Source organism: Canis lupus, chromosome 2 (genome assembly GCF_003254725.2).
Source record: "Canis lupus dingo isolate Sandy chromosome 2, ASM325472v2, whole genome shotgun sequence".
Taxonomy (NCBI): Eukaryota; Metazoa; Chordata; class Mammalia; order Carnivora; family Canidae; genus Canis; species Canis lupus.
The window spans coordinates 75,249,995-75,268,028 of NC_064244.1; the positions used below are offsets into that span (position 1 = coordinate 75,249,995).

At 59.6% G+C, this 18,034-nt stretch overlaps 1 protein-coding gene across 1 annotated transcript in view; it reads right to left on the reverse strand.

Annotated features, from left to right (window-relative positions):
- EPHA8 (EPH receptor A8) overlaps positions 1-18,034 on the reverse strand; it is a 35,603-nt gene that overhangs the window by 14,507 nt on the left and 3,062 nt on the right. The window contains exons 2-4 of the mRNA XM_025447819.3: positions 15,468-15,532; positions 8,785-9,448; positions 1,597-1,752 (exon numbers count right to left, since the gene is read on the reverse strand). Of these exons, the coding sequence (XP_025303604.1) occupies positions 1,597-1,752; positions 8,785-9,448; positions 15,468-15,532 (885 nt within the window). The remainder of the gene's footprint in view (positions 1-1,596; positions 1,753-8,784; positions 9,449-15,467; positions 15,533-18,034) is intronic.

Consider the following 18,034-nt stretch of genomic DNA (forward strand, 5'->3'; position numbering starts at 1 on the left):
GCTCCTGGGGGTGGGCATTTGAGTCTGAAGGGCTTGAGGGGTTGCCGCGTGGACCCCTGGGGCTCAGAATGCCAGTTCTCAGCATCCCAGGCAGGGACTCTTAGATCTTAAGAAAATAGAAGAGTGGAATCTCAGAATCATAGAGAATCACTGAATCTGAAAGGTATGGAATACTAAAAGCCCAGTCTTTTGTAGTCTTAAGACTTCTAGAACCCCAGGGAACAGAATTGTGGATATGGAGACAAACTGGAGTCTGGCTAGCTGAGTGCAGGTGCCCATGACCTAGACCTGGGCTCACCTCGCCACGGAGCCCACGGTCGTCACCACGTCACTCGGCCATCCTTTCTGCCCCGGCAGGTCATTGCCCAGGGGAAAATGCAAGGGTCTGGGCAGAAGGGTGGAAGGGGGGAGGGAGACTGTGTGTGTGTGAGACTCTGTGACCCTCTCACTTGCCACGGACAGGGAGCCTGGGGGCTGGGTGTGATGGAGATGGGGGGTGGGGGGGGACAGGGAGATTGGGGACTGAGGCTGGGATAGATTAGGGAGCAAAACCAGTCAGAACTGTGTGAAGTGCCCCTCACCCTCCACAAGAGACCAGGGCTGGCAAATGGGGGGCGGGGGGGCGCTGAGCTGGCTGCGGGGATCCCAGCTGGGATGGGGGCGTGAGAGGCCCCTTCAGGCCAGGAGGGGAGGCAACCAAGGAGCCCCGCCAGCCGTCAGCAGAACGCCGAGACAGTCACGCAGCCCTGCAGGCTCGGTGCCAGAGTCCCTCGGAGTCCCCTCAGTACCCCGGGCATGAGCACACGCAAGCACACCCTCTCTGGGCACACGCGCCTCCTCTGCAGGGCCAGGTGTGCACGCACTGAACTCACAAGGCACATTCCTTCAAGCTCTATGGGGACTTGGGAGTCCCCGCCAGGGACCGACCCAGATGTGCACACACACCTCCAAGAACCCTCTCCGTACGTGGGCAGGACTCTGACGCTCCCCCCCCCCCCCCCCCGAGCACACACACTCTCCGCAGGCATCTTCCATAGCAGCCGCTCCGCTGCCGACACAGACACGCACAGTGTCGATCACGGCAGGCACCCCAGGGCACACACAGAATCAGACACACGCGTGCCATCATCCAAGCAGGCAGCCACACGTATCCCAGATACACACTCACGCACACACCCTACACACGCTACGGCAGCTCTGACCAGTCCAGGAGGGATGACAGCGAGCGGGGGCTCCTCCGACATTCCTTCCCTTCATGGGAACCCCCTGGCTGGCCCACCCCGGCTCCCAGGACATCGGTATCACTGTAGGGTCAGAAGATGACCAAAGCCACCTCTCGTCTGCCCTCGAGGCAGAGAGGAAAGACAGAAGGAGGGAAGGAAAGACTTCCCTGGAGAGGTGGTAGGGACCCCCGAGAGGTCGAGGCCACCAGTGAAGAGTCAGAGTCACCTCCTCCCACCCTAGACCGGCCCCTGGCCCAAGAGAGCCCCCTGTCCCTGCCTCGCCCGTGGAGCACTGGCTCCCTGGAGCCCTGGGAGCCCGGGGTCCTGGCCTGGCCCTAGTCTCCCGGATTCTGGGGCTCAGGGTGGTACTCACGGGTGCAGGCTGCGGATGGCGGGTCCAGGGCTGCGCGGTAGTAGCTGAGGTCACAGCGGCAGGCCTGGGCAGCAGGGGCTGCAGAGTGGCTGTGCAGGGGGCAGCGGGCGCAGAGCTGGTCCCCAGGGGCCGACTTGTAGAAGCCCAGCTCACAGGCTGCGGAGGACAAGGCGGCTTCAGGTGAGCCAGCCGGGCCCCCCGGCAGGCCCCGGGACGGCTCCCACTCTGACCCAAGGCTTCCAGGGGGATCTCCCAAGGGGCACGGGCGCAGACCTTCATTGGGGATGGAGGGACTGACGCACAGAGAGGGCCTGGGACTTCCCCAGGGCTGCACAGCTAGTCGGGGGCAGAGCTGAGGCCGGGACCCTGATTCCCGAGTCCCACCCTGACGTCGGCACAGGACAGAGCCTCCTCAGCCCAGGGCTGCGTCTCCTCCAGTGGCCCCTTCCGACCCAGGCCTGTCCCCTGCCCGAATCTGTCCCTCACAGGACACCGGTCCCCGAGTGAGCCACTGCCTCGGATGTGCGGGTCACGAGGCTGAGCATCCGAGGGTTCTGACTCGGGGAGGAACGACAGCTGGAAGGGAACGGGGCGGGTGGGAATGTGGCTGGAGAAGAGACAGGTGGTAAGACCCCAGTAAAAGTGCGGATTCCAGGCCCCGCCACAGCCGCCTCGTGAGAAGCGCCAGGCGCGGGGCCCCGGACTCTGTCTTACAAGCCCCCCAAGCAACAGGGGCTACCTGGGAATCGCAGGCTCTCGCCCCTCCCAGAGCCTGGGTCACTGTCACCTGCCCTGTCCTGTGGGTGACCCTCTCCTCATCTCCCACCTGGACGACCCGGCCTTGCTGCGCAGTCCCAGCCGCCACCTGCCGGCCCACCCGTTCAGCCAGTATTTACGAGCACCCGGCACTGACACAGCCACGAACAGGATCAACACGCATCTGCCCCCACGGAGCCAGCCTCTTTGAGGGGGAGACACCCGCAGTGACGGAGGCTGTGCTCAGGGCCAGGAAGGAAATAAAGCAGGTGATGCGGCGAAGGGTAAATGGTGGGAGGAGCTACCTTCCTGGAGGAGGAAATGATACTCAGTCCTTGTCTAAAGAGTAAGAACAAGTCAGCCATGCAGGAAATGGAAATATTCTAGATTGAGGAACTCCCTGAAAGGACACCCGGCCTGGTCACTGGCAGTTCAAACCCTCATGGGCTCCCCATGGCCTGAACAACAGCACCTGGCATTCAAAGCCCTTCTCCAGTGTCACCCCTCCCTCCCCATCCACAGGCCGAACTGAAGGACTGGCCATCCCCCACATCCAGTAGTGTTTCCTGCCTCAGGGCCTTTGCACGTGCTGTGCCTGCTTCCCGGGATGGCCTGGCGCTTTTGTCAACCTGTCGAACTCTTTCAAGATTCGTTTTAACTGTCCCTCCGAATGAAGCCTTTCTGCACACCTCCACGTGTACACACACACACACACACACACAGACACACACACACACACACAGGTGCACAGAAGCCACCGCTCCCTGCCCTAGTTCTGCAATCTCTGCTCAGTAGCACCACCTATAATGTACTTGTTTATCTGTACGTCCGACTCTCCTAAACCAGAGGGGGCTTGTGGGCATCTCCCTGTGCATTAGCTGCAGGGCTGCCTCCTTCATCTCAGCCTTCCTACTGTCTGGTTCAGAGCAGAAGTTGCCAGAGCCCGTAGGAGTTTTCCAAGTGAGCCAATCCCGTCATTATCTGCTCTGGGCAGAGGGAGACCCCGGGGAGTTCAGGACCAGTGCCACCAGCCAGACAGCTCCCCGCTGCACCGCGGACCTGACCTCCTTTGCAACAGCGACCACCGGGAAGTTCGCCGGGATGTCTAGCCACCGAGTCTCAATCTGGAAAACGTGGCGCTTGAGAGGAGCTTCGCTTGAAAAGTCGTCATGTCATTTTTTAAATTGTACCTCCTCATTAGAGCAGCGAAAATCAAGTTAATTTGTAAAATTCTCCAAGCTCGAGAGAACACCTGACGCCGGGAGGAATGCCACTGCCCTTACGTTTGCTTCACAGACTGAGGCTGTGGAGCCGGACGGGGCCTGTGGTTTCAAGGGCTGAGAAAATGTGCCTCCGGTTTGGGCTCCTTCCCTTTCCACTGGAGAGACCCCAAGAGGCCTTGGGCCTACACGGAGCTGGGAGCGGAGGCCGTAGGAACCCTGGCTGGCACACTGTGATCTCCCCTCCTCCCCCTCCTCCTAGAGCCGCCCTGAGACCCGGTCCTGAGGCACAGCCGCAGAGCCTTCCTCCAGGCCCAGGAACCGGGCAGCGGGAGCCGGCTTCGCACCTCATCAGCAAATACCGGTGCAACCCATCGTTGAGCTGAATGAGCGGGACCCTCCCGGTAATGAGCAGATCCACGTCGATTAGCATTTCCGGGACCGCTCGCTCCTCTGCCCCCCATTTATTCCCTCACCCCAATTTACTGAGCGGCTACTCTGGAGCTGAGATAAGCAAGAGCTGGTCCGGCTCTTAGGGAGCTGAGCAGTGAGAGGCACAGAAAAGGTGCGGCAACACCCTGGTGTGATTCGCAGCACGACGGCCTGCGGTCCCCGAGTCCCCCACCGGTCACTGAGTTCATGTTGCTCTTGTCGATTAAGAGCAGAAAGTCGGGAGCAGGCTGCCCGCACCCCCCCTTCTGGTCCAACCCCTCCACCTAGGCTAAGGGACGCTGGGCAGGTGGCTGGGCCTCAGTTTCCTCATCTGTAAACTGGGGGTAGTAAGAGCACCACCTCCTCGGGCTGCTGTGAGGCCGCTGTGAGAGTGAGTACACGGGGATTCACCCCAGGACGGTGCCTGGCCCTCACCGCAAGGCTACGCGGCTGGCGTTAACACCCCTGTCCGGCAGAGAGGACGCGGGACGAGCTCCTGGGCCTAGGCCGGGTCGGGGAGCCTCTGGGGCCTGGGCCTTCCCCCCACCCAGCGTCCCAACCCGCGTCCAGGGCTCAGAGATGGCCCGGCCGTTCTGCTGCTCGCCAGTGGGCGGTTCTCACGCTCTGCTAATACCCATATGGCTATAACGTGTCCAAGCCAGATTAATCCGCGCAATGAAAATAAAATAATCTTTAATAAGAATACTAATCACCAGGCCTCGGGGAGCCCGGAGACCTGGAGGCAGAGCCGGGAATTAATGGCTGAGACAGATGGAGCAGCTCTGGGCCGGGGCCCGGCCCTGCCCGCCGACCCGGGGCGCTTCCGGAGCCCGCGTGGCCGGCGTGTGGGCCCAGCGCCAGGCGGGGCCGCTGCCCCTGCGAGGGCACCTTGCCCGGGCCGCCCGTCAGGCCGGCAGCTGCCTGCGGCCCCACCACCTCTCCCCTCTCCCCCGCCAAGAGCCTGAGATTTGACAAATAAGGTGTCTGCCGGTGGATGACCAAAGGAAATTAATTCTAAATCAGATTTTAAACACAGTCAGGAAGGCAAAGGAGCTCGTCGCTCACGCGCCCCCTCCAAAACGAGACTCTCTGATATTTATAGAAAAATGATTAGGGCCTCCGAGGGTGGTTTGCATTCTGCGCCCAGGTGACGGGAAGGATGGCAACCGGGACCTCAGGCTGGGGCTGCTGCTCCCCTGGGTGACGCTCCGAGAGGCCGGTCCCCGGCCTGGGGTGGGGGTGGGGGTGCTGCGGCCAGTGTGGGGACAGGTCACGGGTCTGGCACAGTGTCACGAGGGGAGCACTCTGGTCGGGGAGCTGGGAGGTCTGGGCCCCAGTCAACCACTCCTAACAGCGAGCCCCTGGGCCACTCACTTCAGCTCTCCGGGCTCCCCAGTTTGCCACTGGTAGACTGGCCGGCTCCCCACGGCCCTGACGCTCCTCAGTGGGTCTCTGAGGCCCGAGGGCAGTCTCCAGAAGGTCTCCCAGAGCCCTGTGACTGGCCCGATCCCTTCCCCTGCACCCCACTGTCTTCTCCGTAAAACCAGGTGCTTCCTGGCCACTTCTGAGGACAGCTGTGAGGGCAAGAGCAGCAGGGAGGGGGCCTGCAGGCTGGGAGGGTGGCCATCGCCGTGGGCCGACCCCTGCTGCAGGCCTCGGGCTCTGGATCCCCTCCTTTTGCTGGCAGGAAGGCAGTGGGTCTGGGCTGAACAAGCCGGGACCCCAGAGCCCGGCCCTCCCTCCTCTGCTGTTTGTTCGGAGACAAGTGCCCGATGGAGAAGGTGGGGGGGGGGGCGGGGTGGCACCCACGGTCCTCAGGGTGTCCCACCTGGGGAGCACAGGGGAGCCACAGCTTTGAGAGGACAACTCATGCAGCCCAGAAAGGCACCCCACTCCGTTCTGGCTCCTGCTTGGCCCCCAGTACCCCCCACTCTCAGGCTACCCACCCAACGAGGGGTGGGGATGGGGCCTGAGGCAGGGCCGCCGGCCTGGGCCTGCCATTTGTGCAGGGGCTCGGTGTCAGACCTGTGCTGCTTCTCCCCAAGGAGGTCACACAGACAGTCACAGAGACCCACCCACAGGAGTGAGAAAAATCTCTCCTTGTGCGGCTTACGCCTGGCATCCCGTCCCCAAACCTCTCTGCCTGCAGTGCATTAGGAATTAATATTTTTTATAAAACCTGTAATTATCTTGCAACTGGCATAATTACGTGGTATTGTGATTTAAATGTAAAATTCAAAATATGCTGCAATTTCCTAACCCTGCTTTGGCGTTTCTTTGTGATTTTTTATTAACGTGCCAGCAGTGCCAGGCAAAGGGGAGTGGCCTCGGCCTCTCCCAAACCTGGGAAGGTCCTGCTGCTCCGGACTTGGGAGCTTCTGGCAGGAGTTTTCCCCTTGACTCGCTGTGCGGCCTTGGGCAGACACGTTCCCTCTCTGGGCTCCACTTCCCACCCCTGTCAAACTAGGGGGCTGGGGCAGGACCCCAGAGCTCTGACCCCACCATCAGGAGGACCAGTGTCCTTCCCCTGGGCCAGTGTGTCCCACTGCCTGCTGGACAGACAGGTGGCTTACTTGCACTTGCAGACTAAACCCAGAGCTGGGGACAGCAGCTGACCTTGACCGTGACCAGCACCACTGACCAGCCGGCCTGATTATTACGGCCTCTGCTGTGCCGGTCTTACCTGTTCTGCTGTCACCCCAGGGTCAGCAGGCAGTGGGGTTTGGCAGTTCAGGGCCCTGGAGGGAGCCAGCCGGGGATTAGAGCCTACTCCGTGATTTAGGCTGAAGGGCTCAGTTTGTCGCATCTGTAAGATGGGGATACGCTACCTCGCTTAGCTGACTTCCGTGAGCATGAGAAAGCGTGTGGACTCCCCAAGGCAGGGCACACCAGATGCTCAACAGAATGACTAACTGCCGTGACAAGTAGGAAGTGCTTATTAACGTGCCTAGCACGTGGCAAACACTCAAAAATTGTTGCTAAGGGACCTTACCGTCCCCATCGGAAGGAGGGGCTGCTGGGAGCCAGCTCTGGTGGGGAGAGCAGTCAGGCCGGGCCAGGGATACACCTGGGCCACCTGCACGTGGCTCCCAGGCAGCCAGACCGGACTCAGGTCCCAGCCCACCTCCCACCAGCTGTGAGGCCTGTGCGGCGACACTACCTCCTGAGCCTCAGTTTCCTCATCGGCAAAATGGAACCGCAACACCTGCCTTGTTCCAGTGAGCAAATGAAGTGATGTGCGTGAGCCTAAAGGCAACGGGGGTGTTTGTCATCCCCCCGCGGGAGGGTGACAAGTATAGGGATGGCGGAGATGGGAACCAGGAGAGGTTGGCAGCCTGGGAGCCTGACAAACTAGACCACGGGGGGCGGAACAGGTCCAGAAACAGGCAAACGTCACAGAAGGTTCCGGGAGCTAGGGCTCTGCAGAGGTGAAGACTCACGGCAGGCGGGAGCATGACGAAGGATTTCTAAAGGGACCCAGAGAGCCCCAGGAAGGGTCAGCAGGGGCCTGGCGGCTGGATGGAGTATCCTGATCCCAGACAACTGCCCTGAGCGCCACCTGAAATTGTCGGCCTGTGCCCTGCTCTGTCCTGGGAGCACCAACGGGTCTTTCCTGCCTGCTTGGGGCTGAGGGAGGGCTCCCGTCCCAGTTCCTATCTGGGGCCAGGCTCCAGTCTCTCTGATCCCTGCACAGGAACATCCTCCTCCCCGAGGAGCACCAGTGGTCCCAACAGCAGGCTCCACGATGCCCTGAGAGGCTGGGCAACCATGTGTCCAGCACCCCCTCCTCCGCCCAGGGAGGTGAGAGAAGGGCAAGGGGCAACCAGGCCGAGGCCACTAACAGCTGGGGCGCCAGCTATCTGGCCAAGCAACTCCTGCAGTGTCCCGGGTGCTTGGGACGCCTGGCTACACGTGGGCACTGTGCAAGTGTGACACACAAGCCCGCAGCCTGGGGTCTGGGCCCTGCTCCTGGTCTCTGGCGTGGGAAGCCGAGGAGCGCGCTCACGGAACAGGTGCCATGCTGTCCCATTCTCGGCCCTCCCCTTCTCAAGGACCTTGGCTGCCCTCTCCCACGGGTCCCTGGGTAAGATCCCTCCAAACACAGGCAGGCTGGGTCAGGTGGCCCAGTGACACACTCAACCCGGACAGTGCTCCCTGGGGGCCCCGGCCCACCATACCTTCCCACAGTGACCCCATACCACACTCATGCCCCCGGGACCATGTCCCCTTCCCTCCACTCCACAGAAGTCTGGTGGTTTCGAGCACAGGCTCTGGAGCCACAGTTCTGGGTTCCAATCACAGCGCTGCCTCTTCCTAGCTGTGTGCCCCTAGGCAAGCTGCTTTGTCTCTCTGTGCCTCAGTCTCATCCACAAAGCCAGGATACCAGTCGCTTCTGTGTCACCGGGTAGCTCTGGGGACTAAGCAAGTTAATAGGTGAAAAGTGCCTAAATAACGGCCGATATAAGTGAGCACATCGTACTGTTCCCTCACACGTGCGTGTACCCAGCTAGACGCCCAACCCTACGGGTGTCCTCAGACGTACCTCTCCGCAATGCCCACAGAGGGTCCTCCTGGCTGCAGGGTCTCCCGCCCCCTGCTACACACGCACACACACACGCACAGCCCCGTGTATTTGCTGACTCAGAAACACTAGAGGGTCACCCATCTTCCCAGATACGGTTTGCCACCCAGATGCCCGCGGGCTGCGATGCCCCCCGACACCCCAGCAGCCCCGCCCGACTGAGCCCACCGGCCGGCCACCCACGCGTGGCGCGCTCACCCACACAGGCATCCCGCCGCTCCTCGTAGCCAGCGCTGCACACGCACTTGCCAATGGGCACCAGCCACTCGCCCTCCGCGCTGCAGTACATCTTGGGCGTGTCCCGCTCCTCTGAGTGCCGCACGCACTGGCCCCGCACCTCCACCAGCGAGGACGAGTCGGCCCCCGTCACCGCCTCCGAGAAGGCGGCCAGGTTGCGCACCATAGTGGGGCACTTCTTGTAATAGATGCGGAGAGACAGGATGGCGAGGCAGGCGCCGATGTCCTGGAAGGCCAGATAGAAGCCGCGCTTGCTGAGGGGGCCCACGCCGCGCACCTCCGTGTTGAGCTTGAGGCGCCGCACCCCCAGGTCAGCACCCGTGAAGCTCTCGTCGGCTGCAATGGTGTCGATTTTGAGGAACTGGCTTTCTTGTGTGCTGGCGCCCAGGTCACGGTCCGACTCCAGGTAGTAGAGGTTAAAGGTCTCCTTACAGGTGCCCAGCACGCCAGGCATGCTGTTGCAGTCACGCAGGGTGAACTTGATCTCAGCGTAGACACGCCGGGCACCATCGCGGGGCACCCAGCTCGTGCGCAGCCAGTTGTTCTGGTTGGGGCTCATGACGTTGCACACCTGGTACGTGTGGATGGGCTGGAAAGACTCATCCACCTCGTTGATGGAGTCCCACTGCGGGCAGAGAGAGCACAGCGCTGAAATGAGAGTCAGCACCCCACCTCCTCCTGCCAGTCACCCTTGCCTCGTGCCCTGTGCACGGTGCCAGGGGCATCCCTGGGAAGAAGCCGCAATGTTCTCTGCCCTTGTGTTGCCGACCTTCTCCTGACCATCACTGTGACGTGTGATCCCAAAGACTGCCACAGCCTTCCGAGAAAGTGTTGTTGGCCGCATTCTACAGGTGAGGAAATAGGTCTGAGCCCCATGTCTGAAGTCGCCTCGCTAGTGAGGGGAGGAGTCAGCACTGGAAATCGATGCCAAAGCTACAAAACCCCACCTTGTGTCTATACGGCAGCTCCAAATACTCCCAGAGCTGGAGGTTGGGGGGTTGACTTTGCTTGGGTAAGTCAGGGAGCCCACAGGTCCAGTTTCCATATCAGCTGCCAGAGGGATCTTTCTAATGTGTGAACCTGACTGCTCAAATCTTTCAGCAAGGGCATACCAGGACGTGGGAAAGATGAATGTGGTGGTTCCTGTGCCAGGTCCTGGCCAGGCATCAGTGATTCAGAAAGAAGTGGGACACGATCAACAGAGTGAAGGGCAACCCATGGAATGGGAGAACAGATCTGCAAATCCCATGTCTGATAAGGGATTAGTATCCAGGATATATAAAGAATTCCTATAACTCCTACAACTAAAACAAAAACAAAAACAAAAACAAAAAAAAACAAACAGCTCAATTGAAAAATGGGCAAATGACTTAAGTTGACATTTCTCCAAAGAAGATGTACAGATGGCCAAATACTCCATGGAAAGATGCTCACGGTCACTAACCATTAAGGGAAATACAAATCGAAACTGCAAGGAGAGCACTTCACACTCGCTAGGGTGGCGATTATCAAAACAACAGGATGTTGGGGAGGATGTGGAGAAACTGGAATGCTGGTGCACTGTGGGTGGGAACGTAAAATGGGGCAGCTGCTGAGGAAAACTGCGGAGGTTTCTCAGAACGTCAAGAAGAGACCTGCCCTATGGCCCAGCAGTCCCACTTCTGGGTATATACGCAAAAGAATTGAAAGCACAGTCTCAGGCAGATACTTCTACGCACAACAGCAGTGTTCACAGTAGTCAAAAGGCAGAAACAACCCAAATGTGTCTGCTGTCGGATGAATGGACAAACAAAATGTGGTATATCCAGACAACGGGATAGTATTCAGCCTTAGGAAGGAAATTCAGACACCTGCTACGACACGGGTGACCCTTGAGGACATTACTCAACGTGAAATAAGCCAGTTATGATAAAACAAATATTGTTATGATTCCACTTAAATGAGGTACTTAGAGCCAGAGAAATGGGAAATGGAATGCTGGTTGCCAGAGGCTGCGGGACTCAGGAAGGGTGAGCTGGTGTTTCATGGGGACCGAGTTTCAGTTTGGGAAGACGAAAAGAGGTCTGGAGATGGACGGTGGTGACGGGCACACGACACGGCAGATGTGCTTAATGCCACTGAACTGTACACTTGAAAAGCAGTCACGATGGTAAATGTTATACGTATTTTACCTCAACTTTTTGTAAAAAGAAAGAAAGGAATGCTCCAGAAACACTCCCTTCCCTTGAGGGCCTCACAGTCCCTCATCAGACAAGGTGGTGGAGGGCTACATCCAGGGAGTGGTGGGCATCCAGGGGGTGGTGAACACTCCCTGCCCCCCTGAAGCAGGAAGCTCTTGTGGGGATGGGAGGGGAGAGCCCCTGGGAGGCTGGGAAGTATCAGCAAGTTCAGCGAGCACCAGATAGTCCAGTTTGGACACACAAGATGCACGTGGAAGACCCAGTGTTGGGAAATGAGCCAGGGTTTGAGAGGTCAAGGCCTCTTGGTCTCTAACCTGCAATGTGACCTTGGGCAAGTCGCTGTCCTCTCCGGGCTCCGGGCTCCCCAACCGCAGAGAGCTGGTCGGCCGGGAGCAGTCCCGGTGGGCTGAGACCAGCGGACTCCGGAGAGCCCTGAGGAGGGGCCGGGGCTGAGGGGAGACGGAGGGGATGGGCTCTGGGTCCCTGCCTTGGGTTGGCCAGAGATGCAATGCCTTGCTCTTCTCTCTTGGGCCTCTCAAGTGCAATGCCCTTGAACTAGAGATCCTATTGCTTCCAGGGGGTGCGGGAGGTAAAAACCACTCCCTGTGATGTTCCAGGAATCCGTGGGGTTCTGAGTGACCCGCAAGTGCTGGAGTGGGGACCACGGGGGTCTCAAGTGTTTCCTGTCGGACAAAAAGCCCGTCCATCTCATCTTATCTTGGCCGGCACGTGGTCTCAACCCTCAGTGCCCACGTCTGTAAAATGGGGCTCAGACAGGCCCACCTCAGCGAGGCTTGAGAGGAAGAAAGGAGAAGTAGCTGCCAAGCGCCTGCCTTGGGCCCGGCCCAGCAGGCTGCCAGGAGAACGGGACTGATGGAAGCCGTCCTGGCAGCATCATCCCAGCCCACTTGTGCCCGCCTGCAGGGAGCCCGGGGGAAGAGGTCCGGGGCGCGCCAGCCTCACCTGAGAGTTTCTGCCTCCTACGGCCCTACCCCAAAGACCCCACACTGCAGCCAGGGCCCCTGGGTGCTGCTGTGTCACATCTGGGGTTAAAGTCATTGTCACAATTAATGGAGCACCAAAGAGCCAGCCAGCTGCTCCCTGTCTGTTTCCTGCCAGGGACCTGGATAAATTAATCAGCTCCATCTGAGTCTGCTCCAGCCGCTCTACCAATGCCAACGGCCCGGCCTAGCCCCGCCAGCCCCGGGGGCTGCCGCAAACACCCAGGAGGGCACAGACTCCTGGGGGCTGGTGCAAAGATCAGCCCTATTCTCCACCTGGGCAGCCCCACCCCGGCCTTCTGAGCCCTGGGGGGCTCCTCCTCCGATGCCCACCCCCCACCCCACCCCCATTGCTCTGCAACTCTGTCCTCCATCTGGAACCAGCTGGGCAGCCCTGGGGACCTCCCCTCCCCTCTCTGAAGCTTGTGAAATGGGCTGGCAATGCCCGTCCCTTCCTCTGCTCCAGCGGGTGGTGAGGACCGGGTGAGACAACAGAACGTGCCTCTCATCTAAGGCAGCCTTGGTCAGCGGCCGTTAATTCACCGGAAGCAATGGAACAGGTCCCAGTGTGTGGGGGGAGGGGCACGGCTGGATTAAGAACCTGGGTCCCGGGCGGGGTCAGACTTCCCCTGACCTTAGCAGAGTCGCTTAACCTCTCATTGCTGCTGCGGGTGTCTCACCAGGACAATGTCCCTTTCATGCATCCTCATTGATGACAACTGTACGGAGCAGGTTCTGTGATCATTTCCGTTTATCAACGGGGAGGTGGAGGCGAGGTAAGTGACTTGCCTGAGTCGCACTGATTAGAGGCAGCAGCGAAGGGGCTCATGCAGGCCCAGCACCCCCGGCCTTTGGGCTGTGCAGCCTTGGCCTGACAATCCGGTAACTCTGCTGATGCCGGAGACAGCCCTGGAGGGCCCTTGCACCAGGCCGAATCAGAGGAACCTCACAGAACCTCAGTGACCATGTCCACAGGCTCTCTAGCCAGCTGGGCAGGAGAATCACCTAGAAAGCTTATGAAACAAAAGATTTCCAGGCACCTCCCCAGCTCCCCTGCACGCGGGGACCTGTATGCCTCACTTGCTAACCTGGGACAGGTTCAAGGTCTAGAGTTTGGGAACCAGGGATCTCACCCAGCTTCTTTCCCCTCTGGGCAAGCCCAGTCTCCAGGCCCCATAAAGATGGAAGGCGGTCCCCGGCTCAGCAGACAACGCTGGAGGGCCTCCCTCCCACCCTCTCACGACGATGACACAGACCAAAGAGAACACGAGGGACTCCATGTAGGCTCTGGGCCGGAGCGAGTGGGGTTTGAGACCATCCTTTGGAACCTGTCTGATGCTGGGCAAGTTATTCCTTGTTGCTCTGAGCCTCAGCCTTCTCATCTGTGAAATGGGGTGGTGGTACCTACTCACGGGATTGGTTGTGGGAACTAAATGAGTTCACACCTGTGAACTGTTCACCTGTGTGAACTATACCTTATTTGTTCTAACTCCCCAACAAGATAACTCTGAGCCTTGCTTTACAGCACCCTGCAAGCCAAAGAACCTTCGATTTCCAGCACGATCATTGGAAACACAAGTCTGGTCATGCTCTCCACCTGCCTAAAACCCTTACAACTCCACGTTACTCTAAAAACCAAGTCCTAAGCTCTGAAGAAGACAGAGAGACAGAGACACCCGGAGCCCAGCTGGGGCCAGGCCCATTCCTTCCTATGCTGGGTCTCAGGGGAAAGGCTGACCCAGCCAACAGCCAGAAAGTCACCTACTCAAGGATTGGGCCCTGCCATTGGCAGAGCTGGCTCACTCGATCAAGCCCTTTCACACCCTGCTCACAGCTGGGAGGCGGCCATCGGGGCACACGCAGAGGAGCATTTCACAGGGAGACACTGAGGCCCAGAGAGGTACAGAGATACCTCAAGGACCCTGCCTTTGTCTGCAGGCAGGGCTGACCCACTCAGGCAAAATGGAGTTCCCTCCGGGTTCCTGGGCCCACGTGGCCTGCTGTGAGGCTCCCTGAGGCCTGGTGCGTGGGGGCTGATGACAGTGGACTCAGCTTCCTACTGCCTGCAGACGACAGCTCCAGAGGGAGAGGAGGGGTCTCTAGCCTGGCCCTGATGAAATGTGAAGAAATACTCCCACTCCCTTCACAAATATTAACTCTTGATACCATTATCACCATTATTATTATTATTATTTAATTTATTTATTTTGGGGGAGAGCACAGAGGAGCAGCAGACGGCTCCTTGAGCAGAGAGTCTGACATGGGACTCGATCCCAGGACCCTGAGATCATGACCTGAGCCGCAGGCAGACACTTAACCGACTGAGCCACCCAGGCGCCCCGCCATCGTTGTTATTAATATTATTACCCTTGTCTCCAGAGCCATGGAAGCCAGTGTTCATGAAAAAAGTCACATGTACATGACGTGCTTGTGTCTGGCGGGCATGTGTGTGCATTTCCGAGCACACTTGCAGGAGGAAATGTCTGTGACATGCAACCATAACGCCCACTAACGACAATGACAGCGATAATGCATTCAGTGAGGGCTCACCATGCACCAGGCATGGGTCCAAGAGCAGGTGTCACCTCCCCTCATCCTGACAGCAAACCCCACGAGGTGGTCACATGCTCATCCCCTTCTACAGACGGGGAACTGAGACTCCGGGAGTGAAGTGGTGACCACCAGGGCCACCCTGCTTGTCAATGACACAATCACATTGGCTTTACTGCCATGCCCCCCACCCCGCCCGCCCCACCGCAGAGGGACGGGGCACGGAAGCCTTGCCCCTGGATGCCCTGGGATTACCAGGCCCACTCCCCAGGGGGACGGCAGGGGTATCGCCTGAGAGAACATAACCCCTAGAGACCTGATGGGCTCACCCAGGGTCCCCAGGGAGGCCAGATGGGCATGGGGGCCTGGCTACAGTGGGTGCTGGCTGTACCACCTGGATGATTCCGATGGAAGAGAGTACCAGGTGGGGGCTCCAGGGGTCTGGGCGACTCCTGGTGAAGGCAGGGCATGAGGGAAGGGATCAATCCCGAAGGCGAGAAAGGCCTGGCTGGGGACCTTCCCTGGCCCTGTTCCTGGACACTGTCCCGAGCTACCCTGGGCCCAGCTGTGGCACATCGTGACTCTGTAGGCCCAGGACACAGACATAAGGATCCCACACCTAGGGCCTTAGACCCTAGGAGCCCGGCACCAGGGTGTAATCCCAAGGGTCTGCATGAAGAAAGGAAGGAAGATAGGAAGGAAGGGATGGAGCGCAGGGAGAGGTGAGAGGGAAGAGAAGGGACAAAGTGAAGGAGAGAATCAGGAGCTATTTCTAACTGCTGGGTGGCCTTGGGGAAGTCCCTTCCCCCCTCTGGGCATCCACTTCCTTCTAATCTATCTGATGATAGGACTGTGAGTCCCAGCCTTTCTCTGCTCACACAGGATGGCAATGGCCCCACTGCTGGTCACTTACCCCGTGAGCCGGGTACGTGAGCCAGCCCCAGTCTCCGTGGATGGTTGACGTGTCCAGCAAGTTCACTGTAAAAACAGGTGACGAGGGAGCATCAGATCCTGGGACACGGTTCCCCAGCCCCACAGAGCAGTCTGCTCTCAGCCCCCGACATGCCAGCTCCGTGCCTCACTCCCTCCTCCTTCAGAGCCCGCTTCGAGTTGTTCCCCTTCATGAAGCCACCCTCCACCACCTCGGCCGAAATGTGATCTCCCGAACCCCCAGAACACAAGCCGCCCCAAGTGCCCCAAGCTCCCTGGCGGGTGATACAGTGGGATGGCGAAGAGATGGGCTCAGGAGTCCAGGAGGCCTGGGCCAGAGTCCCAGTCCTGCCACTTCGGGGCTGTGTGTCCCTGAACAAGTCCCTGCTCCCCCCTGAGCCTCAGTTTTCTCTTGTGAAAAATGGGTGTGACGGTGGGTCCCGTCTCACGGGCTGTGGTGAGGACAGCCTCGTCCTCGTCTCACTCAGGGGACACAATGGCAGTCAAAAGCACCCAGCAACGTCTGCACTGTGAGGTCGTGGCTCCTGCAGGAGGACCGGCCCCAGCTTTGCAATCACCAGCGTCCGCAGGAGACCCCTGGCACCTAGTAACTCCTCTGAGCACATGTGACGTGGAGAGATCTAGATCAGTAGAAGCCGCCCCTGCTGTGTAGGCACCTACTGTGTACCGAGCTCTTCAAGGGGCGCTTTAGACGCCGCATCCATAACCCGCACGACAGCAGCCACCGCCGAGAGGTGGTGGTGACTCCTCTCCGTTTTACCAGTGAGGACACCGGGCCTCGGGGGTTTTCTGGAATGTGCTCGGAGCCCCACGGGTGTGGCCGGCAGGGCCGGGGTTCAGAGCACCCGCTGAGGCCGCCACGGAGGGCGCCACCAGCCCCAGCACCGGAGCCCCAGAAGCAGAACCCGTGAGCAGTCACCGTGGCTGGGAGGAGCGCCGGCCTGAGGGGCAAGGCTCTTCTAAGCCAGAACCCCCAAAGGGGACCCCAGAACCTCAACACCACATTAGGGAAGACCTTTCCTTTGGAGTCAGACGCTGCTGGGCTCCAATCGCAAGGCGGCTACCCAGTAGCAGGTGACCTTTGCTTCCCTGACCCTGTTTCCTCATCTGTAAATGGGGCTAACAGCACCTAGACAGCAAACCCTAAAGTAAAGCCTGGAGCCTCCCTGCCCCTCTCTCCTGCACCGAGTACCCCGCGGGGCCTCATTAAAGCAAATTTCCTTCCCCAAAGTCCTGCCCCTCCGGCCTCTCTCCTTGTACTCAGACCTACCCCCTCACTGTAAGGTGATGAGGGCACACGACATTGTCAAGAAATGACGGTTTGAATCTCAACTGCCGTGTGTCCCCCGGGGTGGGGGGGTCCCTTCACCTCTCTGGGCCCCCTGCTTCCTTTGACCCGCCTGGCGATGGTAGTAGGACAGGGCTCTTGGCTCCCGTTCCCAGCTCACACTCTCTTCCACGTCCCCCCTCTCCCAGCCTGCAAGTGTGGGCCTCCAACCAGGCTGGCTGGGGCAGGTTGCAGGGGGTTAACGCCCGGCCGGGGCGGATGGGGGGGGCCCTCCTGGAACTTTTCTGCAGGGAGGCTGGGTGTCCTTCTGCCTGAAATCTGCATAGCTCTGCGCCTGCCCCTCAAAGATGGAGACAAGTGTCTTCAGGAACCCTTGGAGTGGGGATGCTCTTATTTGCTGATTTTCTCCTTCCTCTTACCCTCCCACCCCACTGTCGGGGACCCCAGAAGGGAGGCCTGCTGGAGAGAGAGGCTGCAGACCCAGGGAGGGGCCTCTGCCCTCCTCCCCAGGGTCCCCAGGGCTGGGGGTGGGCAACAGGGGATGGAGCCAGTGTCCGCAGAAGGATCTCCCCTCCCCAGCCGGCCCCACGCCAGGGGCGCAGGCAGAGAAGCCTTCCCGCCTCCCTCCCTCCCTCTCAGGCAATGGAGAGAAAACTGGGTCAGGCAAGCTCTCTCCTCCTGCTGGCTGGTGGGAGGGGGAGGGGGCCGCACTGCAGTTTCCCCCAGACCAGCAGGGCCTAGGCTGGGGAGAGGATGGGGACCGGGGACCTGTGGGCTCCCCCATTCCAACCCACATTCCAGATGGGGGCTCAGAGCTGCAGGGCGGGTTCTCTGGCTTCCCCTGAAAGCAGCTCAGACCTGCTCCTACCCCCCCGGGATGGGAGGGGCAAAATCAGCATAAATGTCCACCATTTAGACTCCTCCCCGCCCCAGAGCCTTCACTCTTGGGGCAGACCCCACGTTCCAGGCCCTTCCCACCCCGGGAAACCTCACAGCCTTTGCAGCTGATTCTTGATCAGGCAGCCAGGGGGCTCAGATAATCCAAAGATAAGTCAAAAGTCGATTCTATTGGATTCAGGAAGGGCTATAGGATTCCAGCGCTGCTTGTTCCAACTCCTTCTAGACGCTTCCTTGTCCCTGCCCTCCTCTCCTCTCCCTTTGTCCCCTCTTTCCTACCTCCCATGCCTTCCCCTGGGGGGCTGGGCAGGGGGCACAGAATGCCTGCCAGGGAAGCTCCAGGC